This window comes from Onychomys torridus, chromosome 16 (genome assembly GCF_903995425.1).
Source record: "Onychomys torridus chromosome 16, mOncTor1.1, whole genome shotgun sequence".
In the NCBI taxonomy this organism is placed as follows: domain Eukaryota; kingdom Metazoa; phylum Chordata; class Mammalia; order Rodentia; family Cricetidae; genus Onychomys; species Onychomys torridus.
Genome location: NC_050458.1, coordinates 21331183 through 21350962, shown reverse-complemented (window position 1 = coordinate 21350962; position 19780 = coordinate 21331183). Strand labels below are relative to the sequence as shown.

Here is a 19780-nt window from a genome sequence, read left to right as displayed (position 1 = left end):
GTAATGGGAGAGGGGGTTGTCCTAGCCTCCAGGGTAGCTAGTGGGTATCGGGCACAGGGACCATCCTAACATGGGTACATGCACAGCAGAGATTTAAGTGCCACAAAAAATGAAAGGAGCCAGGGCCAGACTCCAATGTGGAGAAGTGCCCACCTCTAGTTCCCTTTACTGGTGGCATTCATTCATTCAGAGGTCAGACACTGGCCCCCAACAAGTGTGCCACCGCAAGGGCCAGGCCTACATGATCCCCCAGGCAGCTGGGCCCAATTGCTGGGTGAGCCCCTGGCTTAAGAAGCACTCTCCCAGAGAAGAGCTAAGAACTGCTTCTAGTGAAGGGGACAGGTGGTTGGGATTATTACTTTTGCTTTTCAGAAAGCTTTGAACATGAATCAATGTTTGCTAAGGACGAGGGAGCAGGTCAAATATCATGATGAGAAAACGAACGTCTCAGGAGACAGAGCGGGGGTAGAAACAGCAGTGAGTGTATGAGGGTTGAGATCTTATTGCTTAGCAGACGAGCTCCTCTCCATGCCTGTGACTCCTCAGGAGGTTATGAAAATTAATGACATTTCTGGCAGCAGGGCCAGCCGTTTATTTTAATGTACTTTTTCTTTTTCTTGTGTTGAGAAACAGAATCTTTGAGACCCAATCCTGCAGATTTCCCTCTTACTCATCACCATGACACAGATTATGGCAACAGCTATGGTTTTGTTCTTTTGGGAGAGTGGTGAGGTCAGATACTTATATCTACTATTAAATATATATTATTCTGATATGTAGAGATGGCTAGTATTTTTATTTATCAGAGAGTGTGTGTGCCTGTGAAAGAGTGTGTGTGTGTGTGTGTGTGTGTGTGTGTGTGTGTGTGTGTATGTGTGTGTGTGTGTGTATGTGAGAGAGAGAGAGACAGAGAGACAGAGACAGACTCACATAGAGGCTACGATAGGGCACATGTGTGGAGGTCAGAAAATTTTGCGGCATTGGTTCTTTCCTTGAATCTTTACATAGGTTCTGAGGGTTCTGGGGATTGAACTCAGGTTGTTAGCTTGCATGGCAAACACTTTTATGATGATTAAAAGTCCTCATGGACGCTGATGAACAGGTTTTGAAACTATAAGACACCAGTGAATTCCAGTGGGTGGGCTTCTAATATACCCACCCTTCTTCCTTATGAGCATTAGGTACTGAGCACAGTGGCACCTGACAGTAATCCAGCATCCAGCAGGGAGACTGTAGCAAGTTCAGGGCCAGCCTGGGCTACTTAATGAATTCCAGACATGACAGGACTATATAGCAAGACCCTGTCTCAGCAAACAAACAAACAAACAAACAAAAAGCAAAGGTAAGGAAGAAAGAGGAAGGAAGGGAGGGAGGGAGGGAGGGAGGGAGGGAGGGAGGAAGAAAGGAAGGGAGGGAGAGAGGGAGAGAGGAAGAAAGGAAGGGAGGGAGAGAGGGAGGGAGGAAGAAAGGAAGGGAGGGAGAGAGGGAGAGAGGAAGAAAGGAAGGGAGGGAGGGAGGGAGGGAGGGAGGAAGAAAGGAAGGGAGGGAGAGAGGGAGGGAGGGAGGAAGGAAGGAAGGGAGGGAGGGAGGAAGAAAGGAAGGGAGGGAGGGAGGAAGGAAGGAAGGGAGGGAGGGAGGAAGAAAGGGAGGGAGGGAGGAAGAAAGGAAGGGAGGGAGAGAGGGAGGGAGGGAGGAAGGAAGGAAGGAAGGAAGGAAGGAAGGAAGGAGAAAGAAGAAAGAAGGAAGAAGGAAAGGAAAGAAAAACAAGTTCTACACAGATTCTTGCTTGCCATGGTCTGGGAAAGCAGTTCTTTCTCTGCTGCATTTGCTAGTTGGCTGAGGCCCTTTTGAGAACCAAGGAACTCCTCTTAGCTGCTGATCCCAGTGCCTGGGAGTGCTGGTGTTGGACAGTCCCCAGCTGACTTTGAAAGCCATCTCTCTGAAGGCAGAATCTGGAGCAAAGTCATGCCTTCCTTTTGGGGGCACCAACATTGAGTAACTGGTCAACAAGAAAGTGTCTGGCCTGGCTCTCTCTGAGCCACTCTGTGCACAGGGCATCCTGGTGCAGGATTGCATTATGGGTCAACAGTAGCCTCCCATGAGGCTGCATCTCAGCCCATGTGCTATTCTTTCCCAGCCATTCAACAGGTGTTGACTCGGGACACTTTCATAAGGTGCCTGCTCCTCTGATCTCTCTTTCCCATGGAACTCAGCACGCATGTGGGCCCAAGCCTCCACAGAGAGGAGCATGGTCACCCTGTTTTCACTCACCGGATTTGGGGTTGCAGAGCACAGGGGGGCTGCTGCTGAGCGTTGGGCTGCTGCTGAAGTAGCCACTGCTGCCGCAGCTGCTCATGCTGCTCCGCCGCACGGCAGACACGATCTTGATCTCTTTGCTGGGGCTGACTGCAGAGGGGAAGCAAACACAGTCACTGAGCAGGGGGTCTCAAGACCCAAAACTCCTGGGCATCCAGCTACAAAGTAAGAATTGGAATGTCCAGGTCTGACCAGAGAGTCACAGATAGCACAAATGAGGCCATTCCCTTTGGTGTCCTGGACTGTAAAATGAAATAATAGTATTCCATGGGATGGGTGTAAGGAAAAGATCATTTAATGTATAGGAACATCCTTCTCTCTCCCCCTCTCTTTCTTTTCAAAATAGGGCTCATTGTGGAGCCTAGGCTAGTCTCAACCACTAGAGTCTTGGAATTATAGGACACACCACTGTGCCTAGTTTACAAGATATTTCATCTTAGGGTATTTGAATGTATATGTACATATTCGTGTGTATGTTGTATGTGCATATGTATTCTTGCACGTAGAGGTCAGAGGTCAATATCCAGAGTCTTCCCCCACTTATTCTCCATCTTATGGTTTGAGACATGGGTTTCTCTCACTGAACCGGGAGCTTGATGATGAGGCTAGACTGACTGGTCAGGTCCAGGTACCCTGTCTCTGCCTCCCTAGTACTGGGATTATAGCTACATGACAACACACCTTTTCATCTTGTTTTTTTTTTCTTTAATCTTAATGTACCTCTTATCTGAGTGCTGCCAATATAAATACAGATCATCATGGTTGAATGTTCAGCAGTTTACCAACTGGTTAAATCTGGGCCATCTCCCCAGCTCCTACAGGACAGGAATTCAAGAACTACCAAACCCAAGCTTTCCCTCCCTGGGTACACATCCAAGGCCTCTGACATATGTGATACATACTACACCGGGGTAGCAAATGGCTCCTGATTTAATGACAGCTAGCAATCATTTGGAAGCATGGTAGACAACGCTTAAAATGGTGCATACTGAGGCTTTCAAACTGTTATGTGAGATAGAGTCTTCAGTTTTCAGATTCGGTTCTGCCTGCCACCAAGCAGGCTGGCTCCGAAGGCCTGGAAGTGAGGAACAGTATGAAGGCTGCTCTGGCTGCTCCCTGGCCCCGTGGGAAAAAAACAAACAAGCAAAGGGCGAACACTGGCTTCCCAGGAATGTGTTTCTCATCTCCTCTTATCATCTCTGCTGCACCTCTTCAAGAAGCAGGCAAGCCTCTGTCCAAAGGAAGGAGGAATCGCTGCTCCGTCTCCAAATGACCTTGGAGCACAGACTGCTGACCTGCAACTGGTTTTGATTTTCTACTTAGCAGCTCTTGCTTCCTTTTCAGTCTGAGCCCTGGCTGTGCCTGAGGACTTTGGGGTCCATGGGACTCAGAAGAGGGCAGGATAAAGGAGAGCTGTGGAGACGAAGCTATGTCTACCACTTGGAAACCACTGCAAAGCCCTGGGCTGTTTCCTTCATCTGTGAAATGAGAGTAGGAACAACCACTTCCTGAGGGTTAGAGGAAGAATTAAATGAGAAAAGTCATGCAGCCAAGTCCAAGGCACAGAAATGTCTCCATTCGCAGGGATACATCTCCTCATTGTTACTTCCTGTTCATAAGCAAGACATGACAAATCCAGTTTGTGCTGAGTTAAGCTTATTTTCTTTTTCCTTCCTTCCTTCACTCCTTCCCACTTTCTTCTTTACTTTCTTCCTCTCCTTTTCAATTCCCTCTTTTCCCTTCTTCTTTTTGAGGCAGGATCTTAAGAAGTTATGTGTCCAAGCCTGACCTTGAGTTCCTGCCTCCATTCCCAATAACTAGGATTCCAACCGAGTGTCCCATGCCCACCCAGTGCTTCTGAACTGTAAATTACCAAGGTCCTTGAATCAATGCCAAGTTTTCAGAAGAGCTGGCATTCTTCTTAAACATCTCATACTTCTGTAGGTGGGGTGTGTGTGTGTGTGTGTCTGTCTGTCTGTCTGTTTCTCTGTCTCTGTGTGTGTGTCTCTGTCTCTCTGTCTCTCTGTGTCTGTCTGTCTCTGTCACACACACACACACACACACACACACACACACACACACACAGAGAGAGAGAGAGAGAGAGAGAGAGAGAGAGAGAGATCACATACATGTGAGCTCACAAGTGTGTGTTTATTTTTAACACAAGGTCTCATATTACCCAAGTGGATGCAAATACTATAGTGGAACATGACTGATTTTTCTAATCCTCCTGAGTTCTGGAATATACAGGCATGCAACACCACACCTGGGTGGTGCTAGGGATTCAACCCAGGGCTTACCTGACATAAAGCTGGTAGATTTCCGATTGTCATGGCTCTGCTTCCTCAGGCAGAAGGGACTGTCATGTGTCTCCTGCGAGGACGGGGACTTTTCATTGAGCAGTTCCATCAGTCTTCGCCTCCGACGGAAGTTCATTCTGAATTGGTAGAGGAGATTGCTGTCCACAAATGGGTGCTTGTTGGAGACTGGGGACAAGAAACAACCCATGAAGAATGTGTGGCATGCTGGTCAGAGAGCGATACAGCCAGAAGACTCTAGCCAACCGGGGCAAAAGTCCCAAGAAAGAGACTACACAAAGGCCACGTGCACTTGGACAGTGCCCACACACAGTCCCAAATTCTTCTCACATGACGTGTTCTAACAGAATGGAGTAGCCAGCTCCTCTGTGACACAGCCCCCGACTGCAGCCCCAACCTGAGTTCTCTTCACAGTGTCCTGCTGGCTCCAGGGTCCCCTCCATCTGATCACTCACCTTACTGTCTGCCCTTATTGTTTACGTCCCTCATTTTTCCACCTAACACTAGGCATCTCTGGGAGATGACCACAGCTTCATGTAACCACGTGTGCCCAGCATCCAGCACACTGTTGTCTGACTCATACGAACACTTGAATTCTTTCTTTTTCCTCTTTGAGACAGATTCTTTTGTAGCCTAGGCTGACCTCAAACTCACTGTACATAGTCAAGGATGACCTTGAAATCCCGACCATTCTGCCTGTCTCCTGAGGGCTGGGATTATAGGCCTGTGCCACTGCACACCATTTAAGCATGATAGGTAAACATTCTACCAACCAAGCCACCTCCATCTCTCTCTCTCTCTCTCTCTCTCTCTCTCTCTCTCTCTCTCTCTCTGTGTGTGTGTGTGTGTGTGTGTGTGTGTGTGTGTGTGTGTGTGTGGTGCTGGGGACCAAACCTAGAGCCTTGGATATGCAAACCAGATCCTCTATAACGTACAGCTTCAGACTCACAGCTTTCAATTTTTTGCACTGAAATAATTACAAACTTACCCAGTTTCAACAATAATACAGAGAACACAACCTTGCACCATTTCTGGTCAGATGAAATATTCAGAACAAGGAATGGGGCTGGAGAGCATCATGGGGATTGGGAGAAAGGTATTAGACAAAATGATGGATTATTACTCTGACTTGGTGAAATTATTTTCAAATTACCTGTGAATGATTGCACAATTCTGAAAATATGTTACAAACCACCAAATTGTGGTTTGTACATTTTATTGTTTATTGCTGTGTGAGTTTGTGTGTGTGCATGCGTGCAGGTGTATATGGGCACACATGTGTACAAGCATTGTGTGCATATGCACATGGAGGTCAGAGGTCTCAGGTATCACCTGCTACTTTTTTTAAAAATTTTTTATTTCAGTTATATATTTATAATATGAATGAGTTACAATAGCAGATTTGTGATGAAATCCTAATAAAAATTAATCTGATCCTATAGCAAGCAAAATAAGAACTATGAGCTATCACCTGCTACTTTTAAAAAAAGTATTATTATTGCATTTATATATTTGTGTATGGAGCAGGGATATGTGGAGGTCAGAGGATAAATTATGGAAGTCAGTTGTCTTTTTCAACCATGTAGGAGTTGGGGATCAGACTTGGGTCATCAAGCTTAGTGGGATGGCTAGTGAGTCCATAGATTCACCTGTCTCTGCTTCCCCAGCACTGAGATTTCTAAAGCCACCATACCAGGCTTTGAAACTGGGTGGTCAGGATTGAATTCAAGTCCTCACGGCTACACAGCAAATAGGTTTACCTACCGAGCTATCCACTCAGCCTCAAATTGTATACATTAAATGGATGGATTATATAGTATTATAAAATTCTTTTTAAAAAAATTAATAACAGATCGGGCATGGTGAAATATCCCTATCTCCCCCACACTCAGGGACGTAGAGATAAGAGAAACTCTAAGATAGACATTTCAAATTTCTTAAGAAATTTTTTATCTAAAATGCTTTGGAAATTCAATGGATGGAGATGACCTGTAGCTTGTGGTAAAAACAAAATTCCTTAAAAACTAACTAAAAAATGATGAACACATATTAGATACTTAGTTTAGGAGATACAGAGGAAAAATCCAAATCAATAATCAAATCCAAAGAATTTTAAAGTTCAATATACTTTTAAAACCAGGAAATCATAAAGGGGCCTTTAAGTGGGATGGCTCAGCCTTGTTTCTATTGAGATAAATGCAAGACAAGGACCTTACCCAGGGAAGTCCTGACAGAAATACCATCATCACCCAGCAGACTAAAATCAGGTACACTGTTCTCTCCTTGACCCTGAAGACATACCTCAGGTAGTCAAATCTGGAGGAATTTTTAAAATTTTATTTTTGAGATACAGTTTTGCCTATAGGCCTCACTGAACTGGTACTTATTACATAGCCCAGTATGGCTTCAAATCTATAGCAATCCCCCTGTATCTGTTTCTTGAGCGCATGAGCCAGTATGTATGGCAAATGTTGGGAGTATTCTGCAAAGGTTGCTAAAGAGCAGGTGAGATAGCTCAGTGGGTAAAGATGTTTGCCACCAAGCCCGATGACTGAGTTTCAGTCCCAGGATCCACATGATGGAAGGAGAGAACTGACTCCTGTAAGTTATCCTCTGACCTCTGTACATGCACCATGGCACACACGAACCCCTCCATGTCCCTCCCACCCACAGATAAACAAACAAATATATAAATCGATAAATGTAATAAAGATCTAGAGTTTTCTCACTTAAAAGATAATAGTTTGTTTAACAAAAGCCTGAATGTCTATGACCGCCATTGATACCTCATCTGCAGGAAAAATAAAAAAACTTTAAAATATTTATTATTAAACAAATTTCTTACTTAGGGATGTGAGATGCAAAAATTCTCATGGAAAATGACATAAGCTACTACCTACCCCAATAACCTCTTTATCTGCATTACCTAAGTCACAGTTTCCTTTGATATCTCACAAAAAATAAGGCAGGGTACACTGTAATTATCAATGTACAATTCCTCTGAGCCCACTATTAATTATTATTATCATTACTAGCAGTACTGCTTTACAGTGCTGGGAGCCGAACACAGGGCCTCCTGCACAGTAAAGAAGTGCTCTACCACTGAGTATATTCCCAGTCCTTTTTCTATTTTTTAATTTTGTGACAGGGTCTTACTGTGTTGTCCAGGCTGATCTTGAACTCACTGTGTAGCCCAGGAAATACCTAAACTTGGAATCCTCCTGCCTCAGTCTTCCAAATAGCTAGAATTTCAGGCCTGTGCGAAGAGGTTCAATTCCTGTTTATGTTAATGTTGGTGGTTCATACAGACGATGAAATGAACATTGACATGGAAGGATAATTTACCAACATATCCACCTAGTACCAGTTTGTAAAATACTTTGCTTTTATATGATATTTATAAATAAGAATTCAGAATGTAGGATCCCTATTAGGATAGTACCACAGCCAACATTTAACCCAATGACTCTTCTGGGTGCTTCACAATCTTAAAGTGCTGATAAACTATTTAGTCAAAAGAATAATGCTGGCTTTAGAGGGGAAAAAGGGCCCTGTCAGAAACAAAAACCAAGCGCGCACACGCACACACCACCACCACCACCACCACCACCACACCACCACCACCACCACCACACCACCACACCACCACCACCACACCACCACCACCACCACCACCACCACCACCACCACCACACCACCACCACCACACCACCACCACCACCACCACCACCACACCACCACCACCACACCACCACCACCACCACCACACCACACCACCACCACCACACCACCACACCACCACCACCACCACACCACCACACCACCACCACCACACCACCACCACCACCACACCACCACCACACCACCACCACACCACCACCACCACACCACCACCACACCACCACCACACCACCACCACACCACCACCACACCACCACCACCACCACCACCACCACCACCACACCACCACCACACCACCACTACCACCATACCACCACCACCACCACCACCACCACCACCACCACCACCACACCACCACCACCACCACAAGACAAGCACACTGAATTCCCAGGTGGTTCTGCAACCGCTCAGATTTAGCTGATTCTAGCCTAGCACAGTGTAGACTGAGGAACAAACCAAATACATTTTCATGAGTATCCAGATTCTTTGTGCATAGCCATCTCTTTTGCATAAATCTGTAGGTAAATTATTTTGTGTGATCTTGTTCTCAGTTTAAAAAAAAAAACAAACCACGGTGACTTCCACAACAGCATTTAATTATGACCTACACACACACACACACACACACACACACACACACACACACACACACACTTTTGTTCTCCCTTGACATCGTGAGTTAGATAAAACATCCGCTGTGGTATTTCATAACTGTTAAGTACTGTATGAGAATTCTTTGTTCTGGGCTTGACATGACACTTGCCATCATGCGCACAGAAGCTCTGATGACCTAGCAGGGACCTCAGCCTGCAGAATTACACAGCAGACAGCTAGCCTATGGAAGTGGAACCCACTCGCTCTAGGGGAAGAGTCCAGAGATCCTCATAATACCTCTGGCCTTCTGAGATTTCAACTGCTACTCCCTCCTGCTGATACAGATGGAACCTTAAAAACATTAAAGAACGTAGGAAATAGAAATTCAATGGGGATGGGACCTTTTGGTGGTGTAGCTGTTCATGGGTCACTTCGACTCCTGTAACCCCAACAAGTTCATTTATTTCTCCAAGGTAGGCTTGATAAGTTCTTTCTTAGGTTTCTGAGCTCCGTATCTGTTTGAGGTAAACAGACATTTCTCTTCCATCTCCCCAGGGAAGTCATGGAGCAGTCCATCAGAAGTATTTTCAGTGTGGTTCAGAGGTAGAATAGTTCCTAGCAAGTGTAGGGCTCTGGTTTGAGTCCGGGCCCTATGAAAGTTTCAAACTAATGAAAATACCTAAAGTCAACTTGTGGCCAGATATCATGGCATACATCTGCAGTCCCCACACTTGGAGGCAGAATGTTGCAGTATTTTAGCAAGTTTGAGGCTAACCTGGTCTAAATAGTAAGTAAGTTCCAGCCTAGCTGGGGTTGGGGGATTGGAGGAAGGAGATGGGATATAGCCTACCTTTTCTTTTAATCAAATTTTTATTTATTTTACATGCCAACCACAGTTTCCTCTCCTTCTTCTCCTCCTGTTCCTTTCCCCTACCTTCCTTCTGCCCTGCTCCATCTACTCCTCAGGAAGGGACAGGCCTCCCAGGGAGTCAACAAAGCATGGCAAATCAAGGTGAGGCAGGACCAAGCTCCCCCTCTGCCCCCATCAAAGCTGAGTGAGGCATCCTACCATAGGGAATAGGTTCCATAAAGCCAGTTCGTGCACTAGGGACAGATCCTGGTCCCACTGCTGGGGGCCCCACAAAGAGACCAAGCTACACAACACGATGACCTACTTTTAAATGAAATGAAACGGTACATTTCCCACCACCTGTATCGTTGCTAAGACACTATTTTGCCTTGAAAGATATCTTTTTCTTTCTCATTAAATGTTTGAGTTTCATAAGTTTCTTTTGGGAATCCAGTTCTAGATGTAATACTTGTGACTCCAGCTTTGATATGGCATGCTTTGCTGATACCTATGGGAGGCCTGCCGCTTTCTGAACAGAAACAGAGGAGGGGTAGATTGGGGGGAGGGCGGGAAGATGGGAGGAGAAACTGCGATCAAGATGCAAAATAAATAAATTTAACAACAACAACAACAAAGCTGACTGCATTGAACTCAGGGTCAGCCTGGGCTCCACGGCAAGACCTTTTCTCTAGCTGCCAAAAAAGAAAACCAAATAAAAAATGAAAAACGGAAGGAGTACAGCTAGCGGGTCAAGTGACGGCATCAGTAACACATCTATTCGAACAATGGAGCACCTGTTAAGTGGCATGCCCGGCCCCAGATCTCTGTCTTAGCACTGCAGTGGGCAGATGGCACCATCTGCTTGTGGGAAAGCTCGCCAGCTCCACAGTCTGCTAAAAGAGACATCACTGCTTATAAAAACAAACAAGCTGGGGCTTTGACCTTAAGTAACTCTCAGAAAATAAGAGACGCCCTCCAGTGAGGAACACAGGTTTCACACCATTTAAGGAGGGTGCGTGCGTGCGTGCGTGCGTGCGTGCGTGCGTGTGTGTGTGTGTGTGTGTGTGTTCCACATGTGCATGTGTGGATGCAAGTGCACAATTTGTGTGTGTTTGTGGAAGGTAGAAGTTAACTTTGAGTGTCTTCCTTAATCACGCTACATTTTTTTCTTTCTCGAGGCAGATCTCTTCACTGAACCTGGAGCTTGCCAATTAGCTGCACTGGCTGGCCAGCAAGCCACTTGTTTTCTTGACATGGCACAGGTGGAGGTCACAGCACACCTTTATAGTCATTTCTCTCTTTCCACCTTTCCATGAGTTCAGGACACCAAGCATGTGGGACAAGGACATCCCTGGCCCACCTTGCTGGCCCTCCTTTAGTTTTTGTTGTTGTTGTTGTTGTTTTGTTTTGTTTTTGGCTGAGACAGAGTTTCATGTAGGCCAGGCTGGCCTGGAACGTGCTATGTAGCTGAGGACGACCTTGAATGATTTTTCTTTTTCCATGTCCCAGTAAGAGCACAGGTCTCAGAGCTAGACAATCCGAGTTTGCCTCGAAGCTCTGCCACGTTTGCTAGCTGAGTGGGTGATTTGGGTAACTCATTAAACCTGTCTCTCATCTGCGTTGTTTGTGGTGCAGTTTCCACGTGAGGAACAAGTGGGCAGTTCATGTCAGAGATCTGGCATGTACCTGACCTGGAGCCCTTGAGCGGTTCTTGGTCTTAAACTTCCAAACACTGAAACCAGCCTTGGCTCATGTCAGCCTTCCCTCCTGGGCAGGACTGTTACCTTTCACCCACTAAGAAACATGAACTTGAACCGGATAGCTAGATTGAGGTTACAGATAATCTCACTGAAGACACCTAAATCAGATCTTAAGTCAAAGGCAAGCCTGAAATCAAGGAGTTAAGATGTGGTAAGTTTTGAGACATAACTGTAATAAGGAAGTCAAACTCTCTTTATAGCCACCCATTATATAACATCTGAAGAAACAACACCTAAATGTGAAAGTTTACATTCTAGGCGAGTGCTCTACCACTGAGCGAATTGTTTTTACACTTTAAGAAGACATTTTTCTATATAAAATCCAAAAATCATTTGCTAAAGCTGGGCATGATAGCTCATGCCTGTAATTCCAGCAACTGGCAGGATGAAGCTGGGGGGCACATCTGAAGTTCAAGGTCATTTCCCTCCTTTAGGGAGCCCATGACCAGCTATATAAAACCCTACCTCAAAAAAGACCACTTGTTCTAAGTACTTGCTTATTTGTCTTTTGTGTGTGTGTGTGTGTATATGTGTGTGTGTGTGTGTGTGTGTGTGTGTGTGTGTGTGTGTGTGTGTGTGTGTGTTGCTGAGGAATGGCCTCTGGGCCCGAGGCACACCAGGCAAGGTGAGTGTTTATTACTGACCTACATCTTCAGCCATTTTATAATTGCATTTTAGGACCAGCCTTCTCTCTAGGCTGGTCACAAACATGCCATCTTTCTGCCCCGGCTTCCTGAATAGCTGGGCTGAAAGTATATACCAACAGCTTGGCACAACTTCTCTTGATATTGGTTGAACACAGAAGAGCATAATCTACCATCTGGGGAAAGACAGGAAAGAAGAAGGATCGAGGAGGAGAAAGAGTCACCGTGACTCTGAATCTCAAAATCTTTCTAATTCTTCATTCCACAGATCTCAGGGCTGTATGGGAAAGTCATGTCAACAAATGTCCCCAGGCAGAGTTTGACATTTGTTTCCTGGGACTACTCATTTCTCCTTTTTTTCTTTTTTTGGTCTCATGTAGCTCAGGCTGGCCTTGAACTCCCAATCCTCCTGTCTCCACTTACCTTCCTAGTGCTGAGCTCTCAGGCATGCATCACTGTCTTCTCTAGAGACAGTGTTCTAAGAGCACATGCATCTCCTTCTTTCTTCCAGTTTAGCAGTATTTGTTGAGCTAGCATGGAGGGCGGGTGAGCTTCACTGGAGAATAAAATGGGAAGCAGGAACAGACCCTCCCGCCAAAGAGGACTGACTAGGCTACATTCTAATATGGGAGCAATACTTTTTTGCCAGCTAATTATTTTATTTTTTCATTTCACATCTCCTTGCCTGGTTCTTATTCTTTTTCTGTCTGTGCATTTCATCCCCTTTTATTAAAAATAGATTCTTTTCTCACACAATACATCCTGACTAGTCTTCCCTTCCTCTACTCCTCCTTCATCTGGATCCACTCCCTTTCTGTCTCTCATTAGAAAAGAACAGGCTTCTAAGAAAGTAAAATATACTACGATAGAACACAAACCATCACATGGAAATTGGACAAGGCAAACCAACTGATGGATGGTGGGCAAATGCCTCAAGAGAAGACACAAGAATCAGAGACCCACTTGTTCACACACTCAGGAGTCCCATGAAAATACTAAGCCGTAAGCCAGAATATCTACGTAGAGAGCCTAGTTTAGTCGTGTGTAGGCCCTGGCTCGCTGCTTTGGTCGGTGAGCTCATAGGAGCTTTCCTCAGTTGATTTAGAGGGCCCTGTTCACCGGGGGTCCTCCAGCCCCTTTGGTTCTTACATTCTTTCCTTCTCCTCTTCCCCAGGGTTCCCTGAGCTTGGAGGGGAGGGGTTTGATGGAGCTGTCCCATTTAGAGCTGTGTGCTCCAGGTCTCTCTCTCTCTCTCTCTCTGTTTATCTATCTATCTCTCCCCTCTGTCTCTGTAACATCTTACCGTGGGTGTATCTGCTGCAGGAGGAAGCCTCTCTGATGATCATATACATTTTCTAATTGTGATCTTATCAATAGTTGCACTTGACAGATGATTTTTTTTCTTTTCCTTTTGAAGTCCTGGGGGTTGAACCCAGGGAGGGCCTCCAGCATAGTGGGCAAGTGCTATACAACTGAGCTATACCTCTACCCCAAAACAAAAATGTTCACTGTCCCAATTTCTAATTTCTGGGACCTTCTAGGGCTTCTTTTTTGCTCTGGAGAAATTCTCAAGACACAAGGCTTGGTTTGGCACTGGGTGCTTTACTTTGTATTTGAGTATTTATTCACCTAAATCTTTGCAGTTGCCTAGTAGTTCTTGGGCTCAAACCCAGTGCCCGAGGCAAGTACTGAGCCACATCCCCAGTTTGCTCTGGCATTAAAAGGGATATTAAACAGGAAAAGCAGACATGGCCAGAAAAGCGAAGCCATGTGAAATGGAGGCTCTTGTTGCCTAAGATGCTTGCAGAAGCACCAAGCTACTGGTTATGGACCAGACTCCTATGCACCATGTACCGTAAATATTCAGAAGGTATGAGAGATGTGCAATCTGATCTACCAAAATAATAGTGACAGTCCAGATGTATTTTCTGTGGGAATAATGAGGTGGCATTTTTCCCCTTAGAAATTAGTAAGATGGGGGCTGGAGAGATAGCTCAGCAGTTATGAGTACTGGCTGCTCTTCCAGAGGACCAGGGTTCAATTCCTAGCACCCACATGGCAGCTCACAGCTGTCTGTAACTCCAGTTCCAGGGGATCTGACACCCTCAGACAGACATGCGTGCAAGCAAAACATAAATGTACTAAAAAGAAAAATAATAATAATAAAGAAATCAGTAAGATGATGTTAGCAGATATAAAGAAATAAAGCAAGCTGAACATCTAAAGGGACCACTGGATTCCATCCCACCCACACAGGTAGGCTAAGAACAATAGAAGATCAGCATCTTGAGTTCTATAAGCTCAACTGAATTGTGATTCTGAGCCACTTATGGAGCAGGAAGGAGGAAGGTCACTTTTTTTCATCCTTGACATGTTCATTGGGAAGAGATGACAACACACCACACCTGGAACCCTAGCACTTGAAGGCTGAGGAAGAAGAGGCCGAGTCTGAAGCCAAAACTGTCTACATAGTGATAATCTACCTCAAAACAAATGAAATCCATGGAGGGATTTGCAGTTTTGTTTCAAACCAAGCATGTGATCAGTGTAGCGTATATTGTATATTTTCAAAAAATTGTCAAGATTAAAAAAAAAATACGTATTTATATGTTGGGAAGAGAAGGCGAATTGATAATGGATGATGGCAGAAAACTGTCTTCTTGTTCTGACGAGGTCTCAGAGGGCTGGCCTGGAACTCACTCTACAGCCTGGGTTGCTCTCCCTCAGGCGATCTTTTTGTCTCAGTCTCCCCAGTGTGGAAATAACACACAGGTGTGCATCACAAAAATTGGCTTGGAAGTTTTGTTGTTGGTGTTGGTGTTGTTTTTGAGACATGGTCTCACATCGTCCAGGCAGGCTGGCCTAGAACAATGCAGACAGACGCCCTTGAACTCCTGATCTTCCTACATTTACCTCCCAAGTGCTGAGATGACAGCAGTACATCACCGCTCCTGACTCAGAATGCTATTTATTTTTGAGACAGTCTGAGCCATGCTTCAGGCTGTAACCACCCACTTCACATCATCCTAAGAGGAAGTCGTTTGAAGGACCCCGTTTCCTAAAACAGCAGAAGTCCTTGACGCAAGAAGATAAAGCAACTGCTTTTGAGTGCTTGCTCCTCAAAAGGATGGTGCTAGGTACTTGGGATATAAAGCTCTTCAAGAGGCAATAACAACAGTGAGTCACCGGCTAAAATAATTACTTCCTTGGCCCTGACATTATAAAGAGGACGTGAAGGCAGGAAATTGATTTTAGGAAACAGAATCCTATTAGCCGGTATTACTAGAACAAAACAACACTGGAAGGCTCCAAGTTAGGATACACATAATTATCTAGTTGACTGAAGCAAAGAGAGGATGTGATTAAGTAGAGAAAAAAGGATTCAAAGTAACTTGAACCAAGATAAGAGGAGAGAAATCAAAATGGAACACTTGATGGCACAGCTTCCTGCTATTTCCAGTTCCCCGACAAGAGACGTCAGGGAACAAACCTGTGTGAGCAGGGTGGTCGTTTGTTGCTGTGAAAAAAATACTTGGACAAAGGCAACTTGAAGAAGGATTTGTTTTGGTTCCCAGTGCCTGGGAGCAGCCCATCATGATAGAGAAATCATGTCCGCAGGGCTTGGAGCAGATGGCTACATTGCATCCACAGTCAGGAAGAAGAGGGAGATGAACACTGGACTCAGTTCTTTTTCTTTTACAGTCCTGGATCCCAGCACAGGCAATGGTGCCATCCATAGTGGGTGCAGCTTTCTACCTCAATTATCCCCAAAACAACAGTCCACAGGCATGCCCAAAGGCCTATCTCCCAGGTAATAATTCTAGATCTTGTCAACTGATTATCATAAACTATGTTTTATATTTCTCTCTGCATTACTAAATAACAGACATGTGCATTCCAAATATGACCCGTCTTTCTTTTTAGTTATAACTCACAGAACAAAGGGTAGGTTTCCCAGAAATGAGGTTTGTTTTTCAGAGCCCCAGAATGTGCTGTAAAGCAAAGGGGTCTAAAGACAGAAGTATTTTGTTGATCCACGCTTGGCAGCACAGGCCTATGATCCCAACTCCTCTAGCAGTTCATAAACTCAAGGTCATCCTGGGAAACTTAGTGAGACCCTCTCTCAAAATAAAACAAAACAAAAAAAGCTAATGGGAAGTATGTTTACTGAGCACACATGAGAGCCTGGGTTCTGTCCCTAGCATTAAAACAAACAAAAAATAAACAAAACCACATTTTAAAAAAATGAAAAAACGGGATGCATCAGACACATAATTCAAGAAATTAAACTTGTAACGCTGTCTTAATTACTGTTCTATTCCTGTGAACAGACACCATGACCAAGGCAACTCATAAAACGGAAGTATGTAATTGGGGGCCTACTTACAAATTTAGAGGGTTAGTCCATAAACATCATGTCAGAAAGCAGACAGGGATGGAGCTAGAGCTTTACATCCTGATCCATAGTCAGCAGGCAGAGAGAGGGGTCAGGGCGACAGACAGACAGACAGACAGACACTGGGCCTGATGTGGGCTTTTAAAACTTCAAAACTTCTCAGTGACACATCTTCCAATAAGGCTACACCTACTCCAACAATTCTCAAACAGTTCATGCAAACATATGAGCCTATGGGGGGACACTGTCATTCAAACTACCACAGACTCTGTTCTTGAGCTTTTGGAACTGTCGGCACAAATCCGTGTGAAATACTTCAGGGGTAACTTACTTAAAAGTGCTTGTCTGTCATGTACAGGGCCCTAGGGTCTACCCTCAGAGAAGCGAGAGGGAGGAGCAGTTGAGACTTTATGTAGATTATGGAGCGTAAGACATTAAGGTCAGAACTGGATGAGGTCAAACATACGTGAAGCTTTCCCTGAAAGGCATCCGATTGTGCAGATGCTGACAACAGCGATAACAAAGGCAATCAGCTACCACCAAGTGAAGGATAAGTATACTTCCAGATGGTATCTTTAGTTCTCTGTAATATGTCTGGAGAGTTACTGTGCTGTTCTAGGGTTGGGAGTACAGCTAAATGGCGGCATGTACAAAGTCCAAGGTTTGAGCATCAGCACTGCAAAAAGAGGGGAGAGTAAGGAAGGGGAGGATGACGGGAAGAGGGATGGGAAGTGGAGGGGGGAAGAGGAGGGGAGGGAGGGGGAGGGGAGAGAGGAGGAGAGGAGGGGAGGGGAGGGAGGGGGGAAGAGAAGAGAAGAGGAGAGGAGGGGAGGGGAGGGAGGGGGGAAGAGAAGAGAAGAGGAGAGGAGGGGAGGGAGGGGGAAGAGAAGAGGAGAGGAGGAGAGGGGAGGGGAGAGAAGAGGAGGGGAGAGGAGAGAAGAGAAGAGAAGAGAAGAGAAGAGAAGAGAAGAGAAGAGAAGAGAAGAGAAGAGAACTTGAATAGCCCAGATGTACTGACATTGAAATATCAACCAAGAAAACTGAGCTAAAATGAGGGACTCTATGATGGCTGTTCTTGGTTGTCAACTTAACTGCATCTGGAATTAACTAGCCCCTAAATTCCTGGGTACACCTGTGAGGGGTTTGTTGACTGAAGATCCCCCTTAAATCTGGGTCACACCTTCCGGTTTCAGCCTATATAAAGAACATGGAAGATGGGAGCTCTTGCTCTTTGCCTGCTTGCCCCCCCACTCTTGCTGGCAAGTTTATTCCTCCACTGGTCTTAGAACCTACTTCTTAGGGGTTCCGGCATCTCCTGAAGACCAGCTGAGACAAGCGGTCTCATGGACCAAGCAACAGTCATAGTTGGAACAGTCAGACCACAATGCTAACAAATCCTGTTTATATAGAGATTGATACCGTCTACCCATTCTGATTTTCTAGAGAACCCTAACTAATAATATAGGCTCAGAAGGAAGAGCCAGAGAGGCTCCTGGGAAAATTTCTAGAGGATACCCAAGAGCCATGGCATAATAGCAAGGATGATACACCATGAGGGCACTTACTACAACACAGGTGGGCCTAGGTCACAGGTAGAAATCCTACCCAGAGCCCCAGCCTCAAAGCTGGGGGGGGGAGGGGGACCTGATGATTCAAATGGTGAAAAAAGCTTCTGCTGGAAATGATTCTCTATTTTGTTGGTTTTGTTTTGACAAGATCTCAGGTAACCCAGACTGTCTTGGATTTTTCTACACAGCACAGGCTGGCCTTGAACTCCCAACCCTCCTGCCTCTGCCTCCCTGGTCCGGCAATTACAGACAGGGACTGTCATGCCTGGCTCTGATGCTCTTTGAAAGAGAGTTTCCCCACAGTCCTCGTACTACCCTCTGCAAAGTGAGTTCAGCCAAGCTCATGCCTGTCAGTATTGAGAAATAAATACTGAAGAAGGGAGAGAGGGGTGGGGCATTCCATAATCCATACTTTGATATCCACTGCACTGTGAGATCTGCGAGATCTGCAATGCTCTGTTAATAAACCTGAGACCCAGCATGTGGGCCCCACTAAGTAGTACGATCACTGAAACTAGCTAAGTACTTCCATTACCTGAGAAAAATCAAGCTGAGTACCCAGCAAAAGACTGTACACTTCTTACACAGTCCTACCTTGGGATCCACAGAACAGAGTCTAAGACCCCCAGATACCAACATCCATGGCCATTCAAGTCTGTATATAAAATAGCCCCTTATTTGTATATAACCTCTACATAGTGTCCTGTAAATTTCAACTCTCCTCTAGATCGCTTACAACACTGAACACAATGTAAATGTGATACAGTTGCTACTGTATTGTCTTGGAAACAATGACAAGAAGTTCAGTACAGATGCAATCTTACTTCCCAAGTGTTTTCCCACTATAGTTTGTCAAGACCCCAGATGCAGAAACTGCAGATATTGGGGCCAATACACATCAACTGCACAAAGACTGGGTGCTTCTATCTTAGGACATTCTCATGCTCTAATGAAAAGCACTGGGCAGACATACAAAACCAGACATGATGGCTCATGTCTGCAATCCCAGCAATGTAAAAGGCAGACACAAGAGGACTGTTGTGAATCCAACGCCAGTCTAGGTTGTGTAGTGAGGTCCTGGCTAGCCTGGGCTACAGTGTGAAGTCCTGTCTCAAAATGAACACAGCCTTATGTGTGGATCAACTGAGGATCATAGCATGGGGTTAACGAGTGGCATGCGGTCAGGAGGGCATGAGGGAGGAGTGGGTAGGTTCCTACACTTACTAGCCAAACATAGCCTGAATCTACAGAAACAAGAGACACACACCTGGCAGACTGCAGCCAAGAAGGATAGGGATGCAGCGGTAACATTTCACAAAAGAAAACCGTTCAATCACAATCACTTTCTCATTTGAAAGGCTGCATCAAATGAGTATCTCGCCTTCCCTTTATGCTTTGGAAGATGTTGAGGCTTGGTGCAGCGACAGGCCTGTGTTTCTTTACTAAAATCAACACTTACAATATGGGCCAACATCCTTGCATATGACATTATGAAGCAACTTTGTTCCCTAGTTTTGCCATTGCAGGGGGCTTCTGACTATGTCCAGTTTTCTTCTTCTTCTGGATTCAATTGTAATAAAGTAGAAAACAAAGCCATAGCATATAACAGCAGGAACATTATGCCCCTATACACCTTGTGTTATTATTTTTTTT

The 19780-nt window shown here is 45.2% G+C and overlaps 1 protein-coding gene across 1 annotated transcript in view; it reads right to left on the bottom strand.

Annotated features, from left to right (window-relative positions):
- The window catches only part of Deptor (DEP domain containing MTOR interacting protein), a 155261-nt gene that overhangs the window by 40044 nt on the left and 95437 nt on the right, over window positions 1-19780 (bottom strand). The window contains exons 5-6 of the mRNA XM_036208305.1: window positions 4617-4802; window positions 2272-2406 (exon numbers count right to left, since the gene is read on the bottom strand). Coding sequence (XP_036064198.1) covers window positions 2272-2406; window positions 4617-4802 — 321 coding nt within the window. The remainder of the gene's footprint in view (window positions 1-2271; window positions 2407-4616; window positions 4803-19780) is intronic.